At 44.1% G+C, this 25,432-nt stretch overlaps 1 protein-coding gene across 4 annotated transcripts in view; it reads left to right on the top strand.

The window, feature by feature from the left end:
• mob2a (MOB kinase activator 2a) overlaps nt 1-25,432 on the top strand; it is a 65,292-nt gene that overhangs the window by 26,085 nt on the left and 13,775 nt on the right. The window contains exon 1 of one of the 4 annotated variants that reach the window (XM_044356707.1): nt 1,023-1,258. The exons of 1 other annotated variant lie outside the window; for it this stretch is intronic. In XM_044356707.1, coding sequence (XP_044212642.1) covers nt 1,221-1,258 — 38 coding nt within the window. In that variant the 5' untranslated portion in view covers nt 1,023-1,220. Of the gene's footprint in view, nt 1-1,022; nt 1,259-4,146; nt 4,526-22,435; nt 22,666-25,432 lie in introns of those variants that run through there. 2 more of the 4 variants (XM_044356706.1, XM_044356705.1) reach the window with 2 other exon arrangements.

Genomic DNA, 25,432 nt, shown 5'->3' with positions numbered 1-25,432 from the left:
GTGTGAGGTGAAGACTTCATTGGTGATATAGCGGCAGATTAAGCAGGCGGACATCCAGTTTGTCATCATTACTAGGCAAACACTTGTATAATCAGTTGAAATTATCTAAAAAGTGTAATTTCAGAAAAGCATTCCCTTTTCTTCTTTAAATTGTGTCCTTTTATAATCTACACCAGTTTGATAAAGTTATATGTGCTGATGATTAGTCAAATTAAAGTGTGTGTCAGCCCTAATCTTGCTCTGGGAGTTAAAGCATGAAATGTGAAAGTTGTGTGTGTGTGTGTGTGTGTGTGTGTGTGTCCATTACAAAGACACACACATAGACGCGGAAGGGCTACTTTGGATTTAAATGGCATTAATGGATCCTCAGCCCTATTCTTAGCCTCAAATCTGTCTCACCCTTCAGGCGTTGACAAGAGCTGTGTTGGGGTTGTGCAGTCTGGTTTGTGTTCAGCCTATGGAGGAGTATAAATGTGTGTGTGTATGTATATATATCTATATATATATATAGCAGCTCGGATAGGAAACGCTGAAACATGAGAGCCTCCACACAGGACCGTGAATGGGGAGAGAGGGAGACTGACTCGCATCGATAACCATTTTTCATAAAAGACCGCCGGCTTGTCCATTTCTTTTGAATGATTTTTTTATATTTAAACATTGCTTTAGTGAGGTTTTTGTGTCTCCGAGTGGAGACATAAGGAGGACGGGATGCAGAATTGAACATACTGAAAGGAAAGGTTCAAGTTTCATCTGGGAGTTTTTTTTTTCGGGGCGAGTAAAAAACGTGGTTGTTTACGTCAGCGAGGCTGTGGACACAAAGCAGCCACATCCTCATCCAGACTGCGTTAATATCACCAACTTGCACTGCTCCGGACTGCACTCATATCACCGAGACGAGCTCTCTTTTTGTTTTAATCGAAACGCCTGAAGACTCGTTAACCCTGCCCCACGGAAACTGAATCAAGAGGGGGGGGCACCGGAGGAGGAGGAGGAGGTGGAGGAGGAGGAGGAGGAGGAGGTTTGGGAAGAAACGATAAACCGGGAGAAAGGTGTTGAATAGTGAGAAGAGGACAGCAAACTCGCTTATTGTTCCGCGTTTGTTTCTTCTGCAGCCGTCCACAGAGACACACGGTGGGGTTTGTTTCTTTTCGAGGTGCGACAAAAAGCTTGAAACGTCGTCAATTCTGGATTTCTTTATCCGCTTCCTGTCGTCCAGGATGAGGTTTAAAAGGAACGGGTCCTATACGTTAAATAGGTAAGAGGCTGCTGCATGTGAAGAGCGGTAACTTGTTAATGTGTTATCCATATGGAGAGGAGGAGGAGGAGAAGAAGGAGGAAGAGGAGGGAGGGGCACAGCACGTTTTCTTATATGCTTCTCCCATAAATCAGTTCACTTTCTCTGTGATATTTCCCTAGAGGCTCACTGTGTCAGCGACTTTATAGTCTCATTATTGCACTTTATGGTATTTCTTTAATATCCTACAATAACGCTTTAATATTACTAGAGGAGACTTACTTTTTTATTGCAGCACTAGCAATATTCTGCACACATGAGCTGCAGTGGGACCACTGAGAGCTGTATTGTAAAGGATGTCGAAGTCGTTTGAGGCTACATTTAATGTAAAGTCACTGTCTTTTTTTAGTTTTAATGACAGGCTGCATGTAAAACGCTCTTTTCGCTGTTGATTATGGCCGATCAGAGGTTGATAATATGTCTCTTCCTTTCCAGGGTGCCCAGGGTCCACCAATGTGGCATCCACGTGTAGTTCAGTCTGTGTGAAACCTGTCTGTCTTGGTTTAAGAGAGGCAAGGGGGGGGGCTCTCTCTTTTGTTATCTCCCTACCGTTCAGGAAAAGAGTGACACAGTCACTTCCCACTTTGTTTTTCTCTCTCTTATCCTTAACTAGAGCCCCTCCTTATCCTGCACAGAAATACCCCTTCTCGTGCTCCCATCACCTAGCAACTTATGTATGTGTGTTTGTGTAATGTGTGTGTTGCAGTGCGAATGATGTGCACAATGCGCGTTTGGCCCTCTCCCCCCCTAACCCACTTTCCCGTTGACATGATTGCAACGGCCCCTATTCATATCCCGGCATTTCTAAACCCAGTCACGAGTTGGGTCTTTCCCCGCCTTTCTGTCTCTATCTCTCTCCTCATTGTTTTATCTCTCCAAGTCATAAGTTTATAAGAGAAATACTTTCTTTGTCTCGCTGAACAGTTGATTTCAGTCCATGTTACTGTTACGCCGGATGCCTTGCTTTTATTGTTTGTCTGGATTATACGATAAGGCCCGAAAGTTTGAGGAAGTACACTCACACAGACCCATAAGAACTTGCTCACATTGTTGAAAGTGACAGTTGATTTAATGGCAGTTTCACTCCTTAGGCTTTTCCTCTCTGGCACTCCTTTTCCTCTTTTGCCTCGTTGCAGGGTACCATGGCCTTCCGCTGTATTTCTCTCTCACACACACACACACACACACACACAAAACCCACATCCTGACTTTAAGGTACCGAAACAAAAAGGGAGCTAATGAGCTCAAACACCCACCTCATCACACAGCCAAAAATGCGAGAACAATGTTATCGCCGTTTGTACCCCTCCTCCCCTTCTGTTTTCACTTAGTGTGCAAGAAAAGTGTGTGTGTGTGTGTGTGTGTGTGCGTGCAGGTGAGAGGGATGAGGTAATTAAACAATGAAAGAGGAGGCATGTTAGCTGCAGCTCCTGGTGACAGGACTCCAGGGAGCAGGAGGAGGAGGAGGAGGAGGTGGAGGGATGACGTCATTGGATGTAAAAGTGCTTCGCTGGGCTGCTGCGGTTTTTCTTTGTTATCTTTTTTATCTCAAAAGAACAGGAGCAGAAAGAAGTAGCAGCAGCAGGAGGAGCAGGAGGAGGAGCGAGGGGGAGTCGCAGTGTTGTATGAAGTTTTGTGGAGCTGGGTTAGCTGCTGGTGAAAATCTCTACTATCTCTGGTTACTGTTAAATCCACCTCACTATTCAGCGAAAAAGCTGAACCGTCCCCCTGTGGTTGTTACATAACTGCCGTCTTCTGAAGGTGACTGTCGCTTCTGCCTCTGTTGTCTCAGTCTTTTTCTTGGCAGGCTGCAGTGATTTGTTTTCTGAGCAGAGCGGCGTTGTCCTGTTTGACATCGGGCATCAGCATTCAGCGGTAGCGTCTGCCTTCGTCACACTCGGTCAATCCTGTGTCGGTGTCTGTCGATGATTGCAGCCTTCACTTACAGCAACACACACACACACACACAGAGATCTCTCCACCTGACCACTGCAGTACTTCAAACCGTGCATTTCTGTCTGTGTGTTTTGATGTGTAAAGCGAATAGCAGAGGGCAACGGAAAGTGATTGCTCTTATCGAATGCTGCGGGGATGAGAGAGAGAGGGAGAGATGTAACGAGGCCCATAATTCACTCCCGTGTCCTTCACCTTATTTGCCCACATCACAGACTGAGCACTCTGCAGTGATTGGCTCACTTCCTGGGGGCTTGTCACAGCGCTAGCCCCTCCCATCCAGTACCTCTGCATCATTTGTGTGAATGAAGAGTCACGGTTATTGTAAACGTGCACGAAACTGCGTACGTGCCGTCCTGTGCTGCGTGTTCATGCACGTGTCGGGTCCCCTCCTCAGATTTGGCAGTTGTCCATCCTCTGTTATAACTCGATTGCATATCATTTAATGTGTAAAAGCGTGAGGAGGCCGTCAACTTGCTGCACTGATTAACTTTCCAGACAGTTGTGACAGGATTTGACTGAGATTAACCAAACAGCATGTGTGTTTGGTCTGTGAGCGATGGGTGGAGATAGGATGTTTAGCCCTTGTTTAGGATGTATACAGATAGCTGAGATTGCTGCCTCTCAGGGATTGTTTCCTCCCTCTCGATTGCTGTGTCTCTGTCCATCTCTCACTCTCTCTCCCTGCAGTCCACCCTGTGCTGCCCAGCAGTCAGCAGTTTGTTTATGGGACTCTGTTTGCCAAGCTAATCTTCCCGCCTTTCAAGTGGGAGCCAGTAAGCGAAAGAGAGAGAGAGAGGGAGAGGGAGAGAGGGAGGTAGGGAGGGAGAGAGAGGAAGAGAGAGAGAGAGAGAGAGCAAGAGTGTGAAAGAGAGGCAGGCAGTTGCAGTAGTTGGAAGGGAGAGAGAAACATGCTCAAAGAAGTGAGGCTGGTTTTGTGAATGATTTTGTTTTGAAAGTGTATTTCTCTGCGGCTGACTCGCTTGGATGGCCTCGCATGCATGCATCCATCCATCCATCCATCCGCCCGTCCCGCGTGACCTGCGTTAAAGTCGAAGGCCGTCTCGGCAGCTGTATGATTACACAAGGTGTTATGCTGGAGCTGGGAGCCTCTGCCCTGCTGCACCTGTAGCCGAGTTTTGCTGGAGACGAGCGCAGACGGGGAGAGGTGAAAGGGAGGAAGGGTGCTGTGGGTCGGAGCCTCGTCACCCCGAGCCTCTGCTTCACTGCCGACTGGATGGGGGTTCTGGTGTGCTGCGACTGCTTCTTCTATAGGTAGTTAACTAAGTCACTGCTCTTCGTTAACCTTTCCCTCCTCTTTACTGTTGTTGTTGTTGTTGGGATCATAGCAGGCTTTTCAGGATTCTTCAACCTAAATTTTCAGGCTGTCAATAACTTCCCCGTCTAATCCCCCACCCCCCTAACCCCCCCTTCCCCCACTCCCTCTCCCCTTCCTCTCTTTCTCTCTCTGTTATTGTGCTGCGGTTTGGAGGAGACATTTGAGGACAGTGCTGCTGTAGCAGGCAGAGATTCTGCTGAAGTCAGACGCAGGTTATCTTGACTTGTGGGAGGGGGGAGGAGGAGAAGGAGGATGGAGGGAGGGAGTTGAGGACATAGGGGACAGTGATGGCACATGGCCAGTCCCCTATATCGAAGAGGAGGATTGTTAGACATTGCTGGTTTGTTACAGTAGGTTAAGACTAGTTTAGAAAAATGGCATGCAGCCCAGATGGCTCCTGGTCAGTCCTCTCCTCCTCCTGCGTGCCCCTCAGCTGTGCAGCAGTGTTTGTTTGGACACAGTGTTCCCTTAACAAGGGGGCAGGGATGACTTTTCTGTTTTTTGTTGTTTGCACAGCATTGAACTTCTTATCAGACTTTTCTTCTTTTTTTTTTTTTCTCTGTTTACTGAATTTACTTTGAAATCAGTTCCCTCCAGATAGTCCTGGCACCGCTCATCATGTGTTGGAGAGTCCGTCCTGTTTGTTTTAAAATCGGACTGACTTACTGGCACTCATACAGCGGGCTATTGTGCTAAGTAGAAAGGGTAAGATGATTTAGGTTAGGCTCTCTGGCAGCCGGAGCAGAAAGGATCTGGTTCCCCTCTCTTGTGGTTGTGGGGTTAGCTAGCCTGAGTCTGCCTTAACTGCTGTATAAAGTCTAAATATAACTTTCTGGTTCTCTAAGGAGCTTTTTGATGGTGAGGGTAAAATTGTAGCTTTAACTAACGCGCACACACACATACACACACATACGCTCACCACAGCTGCATTCGATTAGGCCTTGCTGTGATTCAGAACTTTGTTTACACTTCACTGCTACTCTTAGTATGAATAACAGCCTTCCCTCTATACGTGTGCGTGTGCGTGTGTGTGTGTGTCAAATGTATTTTCTGCGGCTCCACATGTGTTATATACTGTAGGCTTTGGTAAAACACACACAGGAGCCTTATATTCTGTTTTCCCCCAGTCATGATCAAGGCAGGGGAGGGACCTGGAGCTCATTAAGACAAAATGGGCCGTCACGTCTATTTTTAGCATTTCCTCTCCCTCGGCGTCTTTGTCAGCCAATCAGACGGCTCGGTGGTGATGTTATTCGGCTTGATTGATGTGTTTTTTTTGAAGGCACACCCATCTGAACAGGTCCTCGTTGACCTCGGCCCAGGCCAGCCCCCCGTCCCCTGGGCTCCGGTGTTTCAGCTTTCAACAGTAGCATTGTGTGCAGAAGAAACTGGCTGCCAGGACTCCGTCAAACAGTGTCAGCTCTAATGTTGATCATCCTGTTTAAAGTGGGGCGATTGAACAATCTGTCATCGTATGACGTAGAGTCAAATAAAATGGACTTGACCTTCATTTCTCAGCCTGGCTATTATGTTCTTGAGCAGTCTGAAGCAAAGACTTGATGTTTTATACTCGATTGAACTTCAAAAGAAGCAGGATACACCTCACTAAGTGCTTCTGAGAGTCAACAAATTCAACAGTTGGGTGTATATTTAGCCTAAAAATGCATTAATAATCAGTAAAGAAGATTATTAGAAGAATTTTGTCTGATCACATGCTTGTAAACACACCATATAAAATTATTTGGCATCTTTTTTAAGAAGTCTACTTAAAATAAAAATCAAAGATATAGCTTTTGACCTTCCAGGTACTCTTTGGCAATGGAAAGGGGATAATATTGTTTAATATATGTTGTGAGTTGTGACACTGTGTTTTAATCTCATGTGTTTGCTGCTTGTTAACAGATTAAGCAGTCAGGTCAGGATTTAAGAGTGTAGTTCTGTGGTGCAACGTAGAGACTGGTGAAAATAATGTGAATTCTTTATCTGACAATAAATAAATAAAAATGTAAATGTGGCCCTACAAGGCAGAAAATAGTTTTTCCTCTTTCCTATTCTGATCAGCTTTGCATGAATTAAAGTGCAGCTGAAACAAAGTAATCAAGCTTTGTAGTTTGACCTTCTTGGTTTACATTGTTGTCCTTGTGACACCACTGAAAGTTATCTAAAGATCCCCTTTACTGTTATGCATGTACATTGTCACGTGAACGCATTCGCACAAACACACACACACATACTTTCACAGGGTCGATTTTCCAGCTTCTCTTCCAACAAAACAGCCCTGAGGCAGAAACAGTACCACAGTTGAATCCCGGGTCAAGTTCTTATTCAGCTCTAGTCAATTTTTCTGCCTTTGCTTTTTCTCTTTCTCCCCCCTTACAATAACGTCAAAAGTTTAAGTTGTGGTAGTCATTTCACCATACAGAATTGCAGCGTGAAACAGAAAATCAAATTTTCTTCTTAGTTATGAGGTTGAATGTTTCTGTACCCGTATGATGTATTGTTGATGTGTTGCTGGAAAGCAGGCACATTCAGACCTGGAGGCTCAGTCACATTGCTCACAGTGGATCAGTTGGTACATTTAATTTGTGCTGTGGAACAATAGTTCTGACTGTATCATCATACTGTGTGTGTGTGTGTGTGTGTGTGTGTGTGTTGTTATTAGCGGAGCAGGCCATACTGTTTGCCATTAGGCTATCTTTGGCAGGCCTGGCTGCTTCCACAGAGCAGAGACATGCAGCTCAACAAGGACACACTTTTCTCCACCAACAAACCCCCTCAGCCCAGCAGACTTCCTCTCGCGTGGCTGCCCGTCACTCAGACGGGCCTGAATTGAATTGAGCTAATATGCTACGGCATTTGAACAAAGTTTAGTCAATGTGTTGGGCTGTAGCTACAATTAGCGCATAGAAATCTCATGTAATCATTATCTATTAAAAGCCTTCGCCTGAAGGAGTTGGATAGCATTATTTCCTGTGGCGCTTGCAATGTACAATAGAGCTTCTCTGTCATTCTGGCTGGAGGAAAAAGCCTAGACATTTAACTAAACAAGTTCAGCCATTAATTTTAAAATGAAGATTTGATGGTCTGTTGAAATTCTACTTCTAAGAAAGGACTCTAGGAAAAATATTGATCTGCTAAATTTTAAATCTGTATAAACCAGTTCTTGTTACTGTTGAACCCCCCTAAACTAAACTTGTGTTTATCATACTTCACTCCACCCAAACCAATGGGGCGTGCAGTCCAAAATCAACCAGCAGGATTCAGCGGAGCTTGCTGCACTCAAACTGTAGACACTGATAGACAAAGACCAACTTCCACAAGTAAGCTTTGAAGTTATTTTGTCACCGAATTTCCGTCACCAGTTCTAAATAATCTCTCATGATATCAGTCTTTGGTGGATACCCAGAAACAAAATCTGCCTTTTCCCTCTGATTTGAGCTCGAATGAGTTCCTCTGTCTGTTTTTATTGCAGACAATCTTAAACAGATAAACCTTGTTCGAGGTGTCTGAGTTTATGTGTAAAACGGAACTAGATCCAGTGAGGACATAAGTGTTACATTAGACTCAGATGGAGGGACACTGGCTGGTCAGTCTTGACTTGACTGACTGTCCTTCTCTGCTTTCACCTGCCCTCCAGTCACTGCGGAGAGCAGACCTCACACACAGGGCCAGTTGCATAACACAGACACTGTGTTTGTGTGTGTGTATGTGTGTGTGTGTTTTCAGGAGCAGCCTCGTCCTGCTGGCTCAGGAGAAGGAGAAAAGAGATGGCCTTGCACTAACCTCACCTCCGCATTTAGATCCACACAGTCAGCACACATGCACACGCAGACGCGCACACGCCTAAACAAACACACACTAGACCTCTGTGCAGCTTCTTTGTTACTGAAACAACTTAATTTTGTTTTTCATCAGCTGAAAAACAAACAAAAAAAAAAAAAGATGTTAAACAGATTCAGAGAGGTGACTCTGAATACACCCTGTATCGCAATGCATGTTGAAAACGTCCTATCTGTACTAATCAGACAAATATTACATGCAGTGTAGCAGAGTAAGAGTTGTCTGTGTGTGGCAACAGGTGCCCTGTAGGCATGGAAAAACTCATTACAGCTGCTTGGTGGCCCCATTGGCAAGTGGATAATGGCTTCATTGTGTTTGGCTCAGTTTGTTGGTCGGTCAGGTGGCAGGAAAAGAGTTAGACAGAATTCAGTATGAAAACAACAGGCCTGCCTGGAGCTGTCTCTGTGCTGTGAAGGTGGCAGAGAAAGTGGTTGTAACAGTTGTTGCAGCAGCCCACGGCTTCTCTGCACCGCCTCTGGGAACAAGAGGCCCATTTCAAGTGAGACAGGAAGTGCCTGGGCGCCTCACTTCCTGTTTATGGAGTTTGTCCCAGGCGAGAGTGAGAGGGAGGGGTGGTCTGGTGCAGTCTAATTGAATAGAGAAGGTGGTGGTGAGTCGGTAAGTCTTCCGTATGCACTCCCTGTCTTGAACTAAAACACACACACACACACACACACACACACACACACACACACACACTTGCCTGCATAGCTGTGTAATTGCCTCTGTGCTGCAGTGCCTTTGGCAGCTGTGCCCCCTCATTTGTTTCAGTTATCTACCATCTGACATGGCGCTGTTACCAAGGATAGACTGACGAGGAAGATGAGAAAAAATGGACAAGAAAAGTTTTAAGTGGCCTCCAGAGATGCAACTGTATTATGTGCAGATTGTCAGATTTCACACCTGAGCAGCACAGCTGGATCCACGTCATGTTCAGATTCATGCGTCACACGCACACATCGAACTCTGTCCTTGTGAGACTATATTTAATCAGGGAGTAGCTGTGGTGAGGAGGCTGCTCGGGAGCGAGCAGAGATGCTGCAGAGTGCTGACTCCAGCATATTCTGAGCTGACGTCTGTTACATTTATTATGTTCACTTACAGCGCCCGGAGGCTGTGGGCCAAACATTGACTAACCTTAAATACCCTTTTCTGTATCATTGGCTCCTCTGCCATCCTGTTATGTGTTTTAGTCGAAGCATTTTTTTTTAAAGTCTTTTGTGCTGTAGACAGATGTGCACACAGCACCAGCAGCCTCTCATCCTCCTCGTAAAGGGATGATGTCACCGCATAAGCTCATCATCCCAGGTGGGAGCCAGTTACTTCTCTACTCCCAGCCTATCAGAGGCATGTTTACACCTGAATCCCCTCGCCCAGGAGACACACACTCAAGCACACACATACTGAACTTTATGGTGTTCAGAGCTGCTGATCTCATCTGCTCATAAAAGGATCGGATTAGATTGTTCTCACCCCAGCTCATCCTTTACCACAGGATGTGATGCATCTGCGGAGGGTGGAGGAAAAATGTGAACGCCAGCGCTCGTCAGTAAACCGGCGACGCGCTGCAGCAGTGGAGGGGCTTGCGTCCCTCCTCTCTCTCTTTCTCTCTCACTGCTCCAAGGACACCTATTGATTTGACCTTTCTAGTGTCTCCTTTCTATCTGTCTCTCTTTTATTTTCCCATTCTGACACCGACAGCAGCTGCCTCCGCCCACTTCCTTCCCTCCCTCATTGACACACCATCTGTAGACGACAGGCACGCTTTTTGTTCGGTGCCATATGTGTCAGTGAAGATGTATAAAAAAAAAAAGGGAGAAAGAGTCAGTCTGTATGTACACATAACGGTATTGTTTTCCCTGTGTGAGGAATCGTGGTATGCATTTCCTCTCTGCCAGTCCGTGACAAAGGGCAGGGCTTCGTTGTGGTTTCACTGTCATCTCAGCAATGCCCTTAAGGAGCAAAACATGCGTGGCTTTGTCCAGGAATTTCCATAATGTTTGCTGCAATTTCTCTTTGTCTTCAAGTCCCTCCCACCCCCCACCCCCCCCCCCACCCACCCCTAAGTCCAGCCCTTTCCTCTGTAGTGGCCGCTAAACAGGACGCCGTCGCCGTGTTTTACCACAACAACACATCCGGCACCTGTGCCGAACATGTACACACCGTGTTTTTCCTCCTGATTAGCCTCAAGAGACTAATATTTAGCGACACCCCTACATCATCTCCTGTCATAGCTAATTGCCAGAAAACAAGTCTTTGGGTGGGACACATCTTCTACTAAAAATAAAAAATAAAAATAAAAGCCCTCGGCACACATTTGTTGTCACCAGTCTGTGTTATGGGACTATGTGGTGGGCTAACCATCACTACCTCTTGTTTTTTGAGTTGTTGCTGTTGGCGGCAGTGTTGTTGTTGTTGTTGTTGTTATGGGTAGATGAGAGGCGGTGCCGGTGGTTAAATCATGTTCCATGCCTGCCTTTCTTCCAAGAATCTTCCTTGGAGAGATCAGACTTCCTCTCTGGGCAGAAGAGGTGTTGCTTCTTGCCACACACTCGCATTAACGTAGGTGCTCCGTACACCTCTAAGCCGATTAGAGGTTGAATTGCACACTGAGGCACGCGCGCGCACTTTACCAGAACTTCCTACAGGCAGCCTTGACTTGCTCATATTTTCCACCAGCTTGGTTTTTGGTTTCTTAATCTGTTGGCTTCCTTCACTTTTTTTTTGGGTGTGACCACTTCCTACACCTTGATCCACTCCCTGGGTTAATCAGACTCACACAATGGACCAGAGTTTCCTCTGCTGTCAGATGGTGGCGAGATCTCGTCTAGTCATCAGCGGGTGGGGTTGAATTTCATTTTGTTTCTCTTGTTTTTTTTGCTTTTCCTTTTAGTTTTCTGGGTAAACTAACACCCTCCAACACTAAAGCAGTTTTTATTTTCTTGTCTTTTTAATCTGTTTTTCTCGCCGAGTCATCACTCTTTGAATAGAAATGAATAGACAATGAAGGCACATGTTTTAAAATGGGTAAAAGATAATAAGTGAGCGTACTTGATCATAATTTTGTGAATGTGTAAGCAGCACTAATGAATTTTTCAAACGCACCACTCAGGGGTGGTGTGTGTTTGTGTGTGTTTGTGTGTGTGGGCAGGGAGGTACTGGCTGTACTCTTCTCTGAAAATGTCCTTGTTCTCTGTGTTTGACCGTGCGGTTGTTGTGATAAGCAGAGCAGCAGATGTGTACTGGCTGTTTAGACACTCAGAGACCTTCTGCTGCTGCGATGACTCCAGTGATGCTGCCCGAGATAGATAAGCTACTGTACAAAACACACTGACTGATACATAATGTTCGCACGCTCACATCTGTGGAGAACAGCGTTAGAAACAAGAGTGTAACTGTGCAGGGACGTGAGCGTTTTCTCAGAAGCTCACGTCATTCGGAGAGCTGAAGATTCAAAGGAAGTCTGACGTTGGAAGGAGGCCAACATAGGAGATGAGCAACTTATCTGATGTTTCATCTTTGAGGATTTATCAGTTCATTAGCTGAAGAGGCAAATGAAAGTTAATCAAACGTCTTTTCTGTATGCAGATAGACAAAAGATTGTTTTTTATGTTATCATCCAGTCTGACCTTACAAGAAATTACTTTTAAGACAATGAATATTAATTATTGTACAGTATACTGTAAGCTAAACCTTGTCAAAACCCTAAATACCAACATTTGAGCTGCTTGAGCTGAACTGATTGATTAGTCGATCATTCGATTGACTGTTTCGACAATCAAATAATCATTTTAGTAATTCTTTAAGCAAGAACTTTGCTGGTTGCAGCTTCTTGAATGTGAGAATTTAAAGCTTTTCTGTGTCATACATGATAGTAAACTGAATATCTTAAACAGATAAATCAAGACATTTGAAAATGTCACCATGAGCTCTAAGAATCTTTAATGGACATTTTTCACTACTTTCTCACATTTTATAGACAAACCTATGTCTGTTTATGTACCCTTAAAACTTAATATATTACAATTTAAACTGAATTACAACATTCATATATATAAATTTAGCAATGAAAACATTTGAATTTAATTGTTTCAGAAACAAAACGTTATAAATGATTTAGTAGAAAATCATTTAAATTGGAATTAGGCTTCTGTACTCTGAGAGGAAGCAAAAAGGAAGCATAAATCTCTACAACTTTCTGTTCCTCAGTAGCTCCAGCTCAGAGACTTTAGACCTGGTCAGTTCGTTCCATGATCTCAGGGTTAAAGAGCAAACAGGGTATCGGTCAGGGCAAAACAACAAATCAAACGCCAGCATTGCCGTTAGTTCACACGCCACACAGTCTGGTTGAGTTGTGCTCCGTGTCTGCCGAAGCAGGAAATGGAGACCTTTCCCTCGGGAACAGGGGTCCCCCCAAACCTCTCCTTTTTATCTTTCATCCCTGTTTGTTATTGTTTGTATCTCTTCAGAGAATGTGGACTGGCTGCACAAGTTATGTAATATACCTAGAAACAGATTGGCGTGTGTTGAGAAGCGGACTAATGCGATTTGTGCCCTTGAGGCAACATGTTGATCCTATCAGGGGGTTTTGAAATCATTATCATATCTGCTGACGTGATGCCCTCTTTGGTGTAGATTCAGGGTGACGATTTTAAACATTTTTCACATATTTGCCTCGTTTGATTGGCCACGCTCTGTTTAAGCCGGAGAATGATATGTAGAATATGCCGACACAGTCACTCAAGCGGAGACGTCTTCTCAACATCGATCTGTCACTCATTCCCCGCTGCGGTGATTGGTTTGGTTCTTCTAGCTTAAGTTTCTTCGTTAAAGGAACATTCTGTACATTTTAGACAGCTCGGCCATACTCTTTATGTTCAAATCTCTGTCAGTTCTGGGAACAGTAATAGGTTACATGCATTCACATTCCCCTTGGTAGGGAGTCTGTGACTAAATGCCCTCACTTAGGAGTTAATGAGCTGGATCGGGGCAGGCATGCACAGCCTTGGAGCAGAAAACAGAAAGCCACCCGAATTCTGTGCATGAACCCCACACCCTCCTCTTTATCTCTGCATCATTTGCTTTTAAGACTCACTAACAGTCCCTTCAGAGCTGTTTTTGTGTGCTTTGGTCCTCCCCGAGAGCCTGCTCATGGCTTAACTGTGCTGTCACCTATTTTGTAGTAGAGTGTTAGATGGGTTTGGGCGGCCCGCCGGAGCTGCTGTACAGTGTGAGTGTTTTACATTCTGTCAATCTGGTTTTGTTGTTTTTTGTTTTTTTTTTTTTATTTTCAGGACCATGAAAAGAGAGCTCTGTTCACCCTGAAGCCCCATCATGCTCCACCCCACATGCACACACATCCTGTGCAAACATGGGCGCTACCCCAATCCTTTTTCCCGCCACCTCCTCTTCTCTTACTCCATCTATCCTGTATTCCATGACGATCTTTCTCCTCCTTTCAGCCCCCCTCCACCTCATTCTCTACCACTCCTACACACACACACACTGCCTCTTGTGCTCCTGAGCAAACAGTAGCATATGTTTGACCACAGCTCTCCCCCTTTTCTCCTTTACGCCTCTCCTTTACGTCACAAACTCCCCTCTTCTTGCCCCCAAACACCTCTCCTTGTTCAGTATTTTATTTTTTACTCTTTACCTTCTTTTACGTTCCACAAGCAGTAGAAAGTAAGTTTCACAGTCTTCAAAGGATGCAGACGTCCATAGCGTCAGCATAATCCTGGTTCGGTTTCAAGTGTCACAAAAAGTGCACACACACACACATCTTAGCATCCACACCCTTATCATAAAAACTGGAATGGAAAAGCGAAATGGAAAACTGTGTAGCTGTGAGGTTGTGTAAGTTTCAGACAGTGTCTGTACTCAGAGGCCTTATCCAAGGGTGGATACTGTACGTGGTGATATAGACTAGTCTCCGCTTTTTTATTTTACTCAATGGTACAAAAGACAACAGAGCTCTAATTGTGTCTACGCTGGCTGCTTTTCATCTATCAAAAGGTTTCATATTTGACTTCACTTAACTTATGTGAAAATTGAGCACACCTACATTTTTTGCCAGCAGGTGGCAGTGTTGCTGTTTTTGTGTGTGTGTGCGCGTGTGTGTGTGTGTGTGTGTGTGTGTAAAAGGAGGAATGTTCCTTTCTCACATGTCCAGCGCTACAGCCAAACCACCCCTACGCACTGCTGTGTTACACTGGAGGTGTATCTGTAGGTAATGTTATGGTTTGGTTGAGAAATGTTCTGAATTTTATCTGCAGTTGGGAATGTAGGCAGATCAGCAAATTTAGAGTGTGTGTGTGTGTGTGTGTGTGTGTGTGTGTGTGTGTGTGTGTGTGTGTGTGTGTGTGTGTGTGTGTGTGTGTGTGTGTGTGTGTATGCGCCTCAGTGCCAAGGTTATCATATTCTTCCCAGGAAAAGCTGCATTCTTTTCCTTTCTGAGCTTTATTAGAGTTCTGGGAAGATGTGTAGTTTTTGGGAACCTTTTCTGTTTCCTCCAACAAAGCACAGAGTGTAACACATGCACAAACTTCTTTTTTATGTGCAAGTCTAATAACTCATATATCATTAGAGCTATCAGTTGAAACGCTATATGCACAGAATATAAGCTGTACTCAAATTCTGTTCATCTCTTTCTACCTTTCTATCTCGGAGGGGTGAGTTCCTTTGCCTCTCTCTTGTAGGACAGTTCAGTCGTTATCGGAGCGCAGCGCACCCACTTCCTCACACTGCCTTTGTGCCTCAGCCCCTTTTGTCATGTGATTAATCTCATGACACTGATGGAGTGACCCTGCCACAGACCTGCAGCCATTAGCAGGACAGAAAGCCTCATTACCATTCCCCCTTTTACCTGCAGGCCTGAGGATAGAGTCACATTCTGGCCGTGCTATGAACACCTGTGATGCGGCGGCGTGTCACAGGTCATTCCACAGGTCAGCTAACTCACCTGCCCGTCTCCCACCTTGACCGCTAATCCGTGACCTCGCCGCTTCTGACAGTTCAATGACAATTATATCATAGCTGACCTTGTAACTGAGCCTCGGGGCATACAGGTACGTGATTAAGTATCTGTGTGTGCGAGTGTGTGTGTGCGTGCTCTTACGCTTGACAGACAGGTGTTGACTGCCCAGGTGGCGAATTATGGGATAGATAGAGACTCTCCCCTGTTAAGGAATGTAGGGAGGAGGAGTGCAGCGGGCAGCCAGGGCATGCTGTGACAACCTCCCACTCTGAGCCAAACTCTTTCACTCCTCTCCGAGTTCTGCTATTAAACTCATTCACTCTCCTTTTTCTCTTCTGTTTTTCGCTTCCCTTCTCCTCCGTTGCCCTCTCTTCACCCCTTCTAACTTAATTATCTAACTCCTTCCTTCTCACTTCCGCCTCTTCTTCCATCGCCTTCTCCCATTTCATCCTTCTCTCCTCTTCATATTCCATTCTGGCCCATTCCCGCTGATATGATAGCGCTTAATCTAAGCAGTATCCATGGAGATGGTGATTTATAAACGTCTGGAACATGAGTCTGGTATTTCTCATCTCCTGTCTTCCATCTTGCTAAAGCCCTCTCTTCCTTCAGTCATAAACCAGTCAGAACATGGCCTCCCATCTTTCAAACATACTTGCTAACGTTCTTTCTGGAACCGCTCCAGTGCCAGAAAGTATGCAGAAACATTTTTAACATTTCGAAATCCAAACCATCTTGACTCCTAATTGGATTATGAACGCAGTGGCAATTAGGCAGCAAGTATTTTTTCGCTTTGTGCCATTTCTGCTGTGAAATGAAGCATAACGTTGAACCCTAATATGTTTGCTGTTGAAGTGCACGTCTACCTCCCAAACAAGATAAGCCAGCTCAAACCAAACTGAGAGCTACACCTCTTGCATCTCCTGCTCTTGACCTCCTTTAGTTCACATTTCATGTTGCTCTTTCTCCTCAGCTCTCCTCATCTCTTCTTTGTTTAGCCATGATGTGTGTGCAGAGAGCGATGGCATGTGTTTGCATGCAGCCCTTCCCCTACAGGAATGCAGAGCAAAGAGATCAAGCCAGGGAGAAAGAGAGCCCACAGGCAAAGAGAGAAAGAGACGGAGGCCTCAAGGCCTTAAAGGGAAAATTCACCACTGTGAATGTGATGATTTCTTAGAACTAGGTCACCTATGTAGTAGAAAGGTGCAATTATTTTTGTGCCCTATGACTAGAAAAAACTGAAAAAAAGGTTGTTTCCCCATACCGCTCTTAAGGAGGAATCCTACAACAACCAGAATGCATTGCGAGAGTCCGGTCCAATCAGACTGACTGATTCTACTGGCATGTTTTGCTTTGTTTAGCAAAGACTCTTTACTGAGGCTTATTTTGATTTACAGAATGTTTTTCTTCATGGAGTCTGGATATATCGCACCAGTGTGCACCGGAGTCACTTATGTCGATCACTGCAAACTTACCGAGAGCTGCACGGCTACACTCAAGTCAGAGCTGCCGATCGTTGTGTCTAATTCCACAGCGCAATATTCAGCCTCGTATCATGTAATTAGTTTCTTCCAAATATGCTGGTATTTTTAGAATATTTAGTAGTATGATATTTTAGTGTCTGCTCTTCCTTATTGCTGGCATAACATGGTAGGCGGGGTGTTTTAGGAGATCCACATTTGACAGTCCTTTAAGGCACCACTACAGAAAACAAGGAAACATACTTTGTAGTCTAAGGCAGATCTCCAAAGTCCACTGAGTGACTCAAAACGTGTCATCTGGAAATGGCATTGGTGTTTATTGCACTGTGTTTATACCTAAAGTGTCCTGCAGAGAGGAGGTGTGAATACTTTCTAGACAGATGATTTTTCAAAAAAGATTCACTTTAGAGCTGCAACGATTAGTCAATTAATTGATTAGTCAATCAACAGAAAAATAATTATGAATTAACTATGTTTATTATCGATTCATTATTCATTATTTTTTAAGAAAAAAATCTAAATGTTCTGATCCCAGTTTGCGTTATGGACTGTTATGGATGTCATCTTGGGCTTTGGGAGACAATGCTCAACATTTTCCACCATTTTTGGACATTTCATAGACCAAACATCTAATCAATTGAGAAAATAAACGACCGATCATTGAAATAATCGTTAGTTGCAGCCCTCGTTGACCCCTGCTCACACGCTACTTTGTCAAGTTTAAAAGCGTCTCCTCTGATGCAGGTTTTGTTCGTACATGCACAGACTGACCACACGTACTGCAGTCCAGTTATTTGAGTTTTATAAATGTGGAGGGTAAAGGGGCGATGTTGCCTCTGGGACACTGATTTGTCTGTTACAGTTTCTGTGGTTAAATCACTGAATATAGACATTTGTTGGTACTTGCTTTAATTCCTTTTCTTTTTATAGGAGAAGATGTTGCAAGCAGATGATATATTTTAGTTATATGTACATTTTTCTCGCTGTTGCAGCAAACACAGAACTCTTTTTATCTGATGAGGATGTCGGTATTGCAGTCAGGTCGCTGGGTTCAGTGTGCGGAGTGTCTCCTGGCCCTGCTGACCTTTATCCGGGCCTATAGAAAACCCCCGGGCACTAAAGGCCTTCAGTCTGCACTGTTTTCTCTGGCTAAGACCTTACCTAAACACACTACACACTCCCACACACCCAGAACGCGACACCGACCGAAGGTCTTACAGAGCAACTTGGAACTGCTCGGATTTTTATTTATTCATTTTTGTTTTTTAACGTGGTTGGGCGCCTGACCCGTCTGTCACTTTGATCCAAGCCATGATTGGCTGGAGATTCGCTTTGGCTGCGTCGGGACTGAGCTGTTGCCAGGCCCCAAGGCGCATCTGCTGTGGTTGTGACTCATCAACTGCTGGCCTGGAATCAGTGTTTTCTTTGTCTCAAAAAGGTGGAATGTCCGCTGACTTTCAGACCCAACCTGTTGGGCCAGCCATGAAGGCCAATACGCTTCGCCTAAAATGTCCCACTCCATTTAAATAACTCTTTATGTTTTTGTGTTGTTGTTTTTTTTAAAATAATTTTACATATCCAACATTGCTTTCTTATATCAGTAGATGACTAAAACATCCGGCAGTTTTATTTTTAACATTCCAATATGACACATTTCTTTCAATATAGGACCGCCTCCCAACACGTCAACACTATAATGATTTGAATTACTTACATTTTTTCCCCAGCGCTGTCTTTGTTTTCCTTGTGTTATCAGTCGGTCTGATCAGCTATTGTTGTAGTTACTGTTATTTCTTCACTATCAGATTAAGGCTTAACGCATCCATCCGTCATGAGTCCGGTGACGTCACAGTGTTTCCATAAACTGCCTTTTATTTTTCTCCTCCCCTCTTTTTAACGAGTGATGTCTTTTCTAATTTGATCTGGGCCTTTGGGTGTCTGTGTCTCCGGGGTGGCTGTCTTTTGATGAGGTTTGCGTACTTAAAGCAGCTTGTTAGTTCTGATAAAAGGCAGACTACAAGTGGTGCAGTCTCTAGACATGAATGTCGTGCTGTAATCTAATCTGTCTTTTTCACATACGTCACAACTTCAGATTCTGCTTTCCTCTTCTTTCTTTTATGATTAAAAAGATCCATAATTCTCTCCAAAAGTTCTTATGTAACACTTTTATTGTAATTCCAAGTATGTCTCACCCGCAAACAAATTACTATGTAATCAAATGTAGTCTGTTTTATCTTGTATCTGTCTGCCAGTCATCCATTACAGCACACATCCTTTTTCTATTTAGAGCTGCCTGTGAAAGGTTGGGTATACGTTCGTGCCAATAATCCGTGCTCTGCAGCAACATCTGGTTTGGTTAGAGGCAGGTGGCAGATGAGTGACGCCATGTCTTGTCTGCGCAGAGGAAAGGAAGGTGACTGTGACGTTAGCGGAGAAGAAAGAGTAAACCTCTGTCCGCCAGACGATGGAATGCGGCCATTGGTTTCCATCCACGTCAGACATTGCATAAGACCTCACTGAGGGGTCCAGTTTGTGCAGCTTAGTGGCACCATTTTCTGTCTCCACCTGCTCTGACAAAGTACAGGTGTGACTGCATATTGCCTTTTTTAACTGAAGAAAATGCTGCTTTAAGTTAAAAGCCACCTGCTCTTTATGCCTGATTCATTAAAGTACTTTGTCCAGATTAACTCAGCAGTGAATGCTGAGGCCCAGGCCAAGCACCAGTGATCCTGAATGGATGTCTTCTATTTTCGGTGACCGCACGGATCCAATAGTTAGAAGTAAATTAATGGAAAGTTCCCTGAGCACGGGATTTCCATTACAGCAGCAAACTGCTTTCTCTTGGGTGGTCACAAGAAGTGCTCGAGTACTGGATGTGTCTGCTAAAACAATATTACATTGTAGTCATTACCTAATTATTTATATACAGCATTATGATATAGTATAGTGTATATATAGGGAAGAGTATCATTTCAATACCTGAGTTCCACCACAGACACTACAATGATCTGAAAGTGAAATTTTGTCTGAACACAAGCAGCTGTACAAAAACTGATGTCTGTCTAAAAATGGCAGACTTTTGAATTAAATCAGGAATGATCTGATAAAAGAATAAGTAAACAAGACCACAGATCTGATCTGACTTTTCAGTACAGTTTTTAATGCTCTGTTCTTTCTATAAATTTGGTTTAAAAAGTATTGACTTTTGATACTCAACCACCCGAGCCCCCACTACAAACCACCCACACACCTGGTTACAGGTCTCTGTATCCCCTCCCCGGTTGGATCTCATGCCTGCTTACACAGTCGCTGATGAAGTCGCTCACTCATTTGTACGTACACTCACTCACCACCACAGGCAGCACGTCCCCCCCCTCCCCTCCCTCTCTTTGCACTGTTCCCTGTATTCTTTATGGGCCCAGCCAGTCAGGCTGAAGCTATATTTAGCGCCTGGGGAAAAGTCATCGCCCTGTTCTGGTCTTTCTCCCCTCTCCCCTGCTCCTCACCACTGCTACCACAGCAGGAGCCACTCACAGGGGCCCCTGGATCACCCAGCCCCACCCACCAAACCCCAGCCCAGTGTTCTCTGCGCTGAGAGAAGCATGCACCCCCCAGTGTGGTAAGCAGGAAGCCAGTCAGTCATGCAGGATGAGGGTGCAGAGAGGCGCCTGTCAGACCCTCTGTCCCTTTGATTTTTTCAGATAGTTTCATTGGATCACATAGGGGCTTTTAAACATAAACAAGTGGCGCCTCAGAGGAGGGTCCAACAGTCCACAGTAAGCATGCTCCACTGGCATGTCTGCAGACACTACACACACACCTTTGCACACACCAATTACACACCACCATACATACACACACATAAGCATACACCCTCACTATCTCTTTAATCTCCCTCTCTTGACTACTTGTACCCACCCACAGGAGCGCACATAGCTCCAGCAATCCCCATAGATTAGTATGTCTTTGTGTGTGTGTGTGTCCATGCTACAGCAGCCAGCTGGTCCAGTTTTACCTTACTTCTGCAGCTGCGTCACGACCCACAAGTTTTGTCAGAGGAGACGGAGAGTAAAAACAGACTTGTTGAAGAGAAGGGGAGACAATGAGAGGGAGAGTCGAGTAAAAACAAACCAAGAAAGGGAGGAGAAACGTGTGAAGAGAGGAATAGAGGAGAGAATAAGAGGGGACGTTTGTTGAGAGGCAATAATTACAGGGAAGAAGAGCGAGGGAATAATAGTTCCGTAACATGAGTTGTAATGTTCTCACGACTCTCAATACTCAGTATTCATTTCCTCCTGCTCAGTTTGTACTTAAGTGTTGTTGGCTCCGCTCTCTGTTGACAATTTAATTAGAATTTACACCGTACTCATGCTTCAAATCACGTCCATAATATGAAACTTCTAAAATTGTTGCGCCAAACAATTCTTGAGGTTAAAGCCTTGCCCCGTACACATGTAAAGAAACCTCTAAATGTTATGAATCTGCCTTTGGCTCTCAAACAGGCTTTGTTTGATTCCCTCACTGGTTCCTCAGCCTTGACATGTTTGAACACGCCTGTCTGCTGCCAGCCTGTCATAGTTGGACTTCAGGTGAAGTTCAGAATCAACAGGAGGAATGTCACTCCACAGTCCCAGCACGTACTGTACGCTGTGTCTTAACCTGGCACCAGTTCTCGCACCACCTGGAGTGACGCACTGTGACACCACACACGCTTTAAACCATAGGTCGTGTATAAAGAGCAATATAGTGATAAACCTGCTGAGACTGAATTTAGCCTGCCTTTGAGCCTGACATTAAAGTCAGCTTAGCTTTTTAATCCTCTGTTCAGTTGTTGCCATGTACATGTTGTTGTTTTTTTATTGTTGTTTTTATGGCTTATTTGAAAATTAGCCTTGTGACTAACATTGGCACATTAAGAGTGATAAAATAAATTAAATGTGGTTTGACAATCTTAATTCAAGGTCCACATAGTAGCTTTTTCAAAAGCTTTCTACTGCATTTCACATTCTTTACTAGCAGATGGATTTATAATACAAATAATACTTAAGAGTATGTAGTGGTTGAAGAAAGAAAAACTGATAAAGTCCTGTTTTTTTCTAAAAATATAACTTTTGATTAGTATCTGCCTCCTCCTTGAAGACAACCCTCTTGAGGTCAGATCTACATTGCAGAGGCACTGATGTAAGGTGATAAACGGATACATCACCATGAGTAACGTATTACTAGTTATTACTCAAAGTAAAGTCTGTGTCTTTGTTCTGTTTTGTTATTGAAAGGGTCGTGTTGACTTGTTCTATAACAGTAGGCGCACAAACTGTTGCAACACCTTTTTTTATTTCATTGTAATCCTCGTTTACTAGCTGACCACCTGTTGGTACATTGTAACTACACTTCAAGGAAATGCACGAACCACGTCCACATGGGCAGACTTTGACGTCACTAAGGCCCGCCTAACGAGGGCTCTCCCCTCTTCTGATTGGGCGAGAGTCATGAGAGGAGGCGGGGCTCCTGCAAAGTCTCCACAAACTTTTTTTCTTTTTTTTTTTACCGTACAGTGAGACTTGAGCTTCAGATAGAGCCAACCCTTGGAGTGAAGTGGACAGATTACATCTGAATTAAAGACGGGGAAGTATTTCTGGCAGCATATCTTCATGTTTTAAACTATGGTCGGAGATTATTGCTCTTTCTCTGGAGATAAGACGGACATGCACTCGCAGAGAAACTCCAAAAACGGACTAAGTTGCAAAATGGTGCTTCAAGCAGTCGGGAAAGTACTAAGGTAAACCTCCGTGCTTATTCAAAGTGTTATCTGCTAGTCGAGTCTGTGCTGTAAATGTGACATTTTTGTTACATTTATGAGATAGTATAGGACGGAAAGAGCTTATAGTCTGAATAAATAATCTTTGCTTTTGCTCATTTGTCGCCTACTGTTGCTTTCTCCTCAATTACCAGAAAACGTGTCGACGTTACGTTTGTATTATTCGTTGGAAGTTATCACGCGACGTCGTATTTCATCTTTTAGCAGTTTTATTACAATATTACACACGCCCAGTACCATTAACAGAGATTACAGCTCGTTTTTACGGCCCGACTGTTGTATAAAACTAAATGAAGAAGTCAATATGTTCTGATCTGGTTTACTATGTATTCATACCTCGACATGAAAGAGGGTCGTCTCTTCTTAGCAGTAATTACAGTAAGTATTGTGACCCTCTGGTTCCGGGGTCACAGCTATTTAGCAGCCGGTGATGTGGGACTTTGTAGCCCTGAAAGCCTTGTTCCTCCTCTTGCAGCTCTCACCAGCAAGACTCAACAGGAGCGAGAGAAATGTGACACTGTCTCCTCATCTAGGCTCATAAAGTATTGAAGACGCCTGTTAACGATTTAATGTAGACAACTTAAAGGGGTATTTTTAAATCAGAGAGATAATATGTTTGAAACGTTTGTTTTTTAACAGAAATGGATAAATGAGCAGACAATGTTGAGGATTGACTATTAGCAGTCCCTTTGATCCTAATTGAATTGTTTCTCACAGCATCTCATCTGCAATGTAAACTACTTTGTATAAACTGAAAATTGGAGGAAATAGAGATAATTTGCTCTTCTAAAGGTTTTTTCCCCCTTTATATATAAAACATTTGACCCTTATTTTGTTTTTATGTGTTTTTACCTTTTTTATGTGTAAAAGGTGCTGTATAAATTCATTATTTTAGAGGCCATAATATGACCCAACAGACATTAAGACTTAAGGAATGCATGACCCAAATAGAAGTGTGTTAACAGTGTGTTTGTGTGTCATACAGAGTGACACAAACAACAGCCCCAGTCTTGATCACTGTGTGGAGAATCAATGCAATTCAAGAAAAAGAAAAAAAAAAGAAAAAAACATGTCACAGTGGATGTGGATTAGGCAAACATTAACCCAGTTTACATATGTGTATTTACCCTATGTGTGTCATGTGAAGAAGACATTCATTATGAGTGTGTTCCTCCAGGGGACAGACTGTCCTGTTAATGCTTTGGTGGAGTTTCCTCTTACCTTTCAAATCTGGGGACAGGTGTCTTTTCAAGAAGCAGCCTGGGGGGCACATGCCTCCACAACCCATCGCCGTCTGTGAAGATGTGAAGAGTGATAGTGTGGAGAACATCCACCATCTTAGGATCTCTTCAACAGATTGCAGTGCACGCGGCGGAGAGTGCTATTGTACAGTATGTTGTTATGTCTGTTGCAAGACCTGTGACAGGTAGAGACACGTTCTGCTGCACCTACTTTAATGGGAACTCAAAAGTACCTTACAAGAAGTCAGCTGCTTATCAAGGAAGGAAGCATACCTTTAATTTATTCGCGTTGGGGAGGGACAAAAGGGGATTTTTGCAAATTTGATGTCTTGAGGAAAAACTGAAGAAAAAAACACTTAACAAGGATGCATAGTTGTGGGTTTTATGGGGGGGGGGGGGGGGTGCTCTAGACCTGTTTATAGCTTCACTTTAAACCCGTTTCCTCCTCCAGTGAATGGTTGACTGCCCTTGGCTTAGAAGCAGGTATGAATGCTAGACTGGCACAGAAGATAGCTGTCAGTAGACACCCTGTGATGTAGCTTTGTGTAATCTTGGCTGCTTTTTCACAATAATCTGCTTCGTGCTTATATTGGCCACTTGAACATACAGCGCACCTTTTTTTTTACTGTTTGATTCAGTAACAGATGGACTGATTGGATTGATCTGAGCGTAGAGAAATCTCATTCAGCCTTTCAGTCATATCATCCACATCGGTCGCTTCCCATTGTGCCAACTCGATGTCAGAGCTAACTTTGCAACAAGCTCACATTTGCCAAGTGCTTAACTAGCGGCCCAGACTTACCTCACAGTGAACCCCCCCTTCCTGTCACACATGTGCGTTGTGATGTTGATGAGGCTCCATTATCGTGAAGGCAGGGGGTCCTTACATACTCTGCAGGCCTGAGAGCCACTGAATGGGATTTAGCACAGGATGACAAGGGGAAGAGGAGGTAGCCAGAGCTGTGCTGGGAGAGGGTCAGTAGTTGAATTAGAGTTGTGTGTGTGTGAGTGTGTGTTCACATGTTTAGGCCTGCACCCCGGCTACAATTCTCATTTACTGATTTACAGTGCTGCTGACGCCCCCGGTGATGCTGCTGATTAAGTGGTGGCAGCTGTGCCGTCTTTGTTTGCGTTTCTTTCTTATCTCTTCACTCCAGAAGTAAAACTGACGAGTTCTTTTAAAAAACTACACAAAAACTTCAGTTGCAACTTTGACAGAGTACTACTCTGTAGATTTAAGCACTGAGAGGCTGAACCTCTGGTTTAGTCCGTCCTTAACTTTGTCTTCTTTTAGCCCCGTAATGGCTGCTGTGGTTTAGCTTTGGTGTGCTCAGACTGCCTGCTCTCCTCTGTCTGTGGTTTTTCGGGGAAAAGAGCCATTTAGTCTATTCAGTTTGAATCCTGAAATAGATCAGGAGGCCTGGCTTGGAGAAATCTGATCCTCCTGACTGAAGCTGCTCTTTTTACAAAATGGCAGAGTTCATTGA

This window comes from Thunnus albacares, chromosome 7 (assembly GCF_914725855.1).
Source record: "Thunnus albacares chromosome 7, fThuAlb1.1, whole genome shotgun sequence".
In the NCBI taxonomy this organism is placed as follows: domain Eukaryota; kingdom Metazoa; phylum Chordata; class Actinopteri; order Scombriformes; family Scombridae; genus Thunnus; species Thunnus albacares.
The sequence above is the reverse complement of the archived record's forward strand: the minus strand, read 5'-3'. Positions and strand labels throughout refer to the sequence as shown.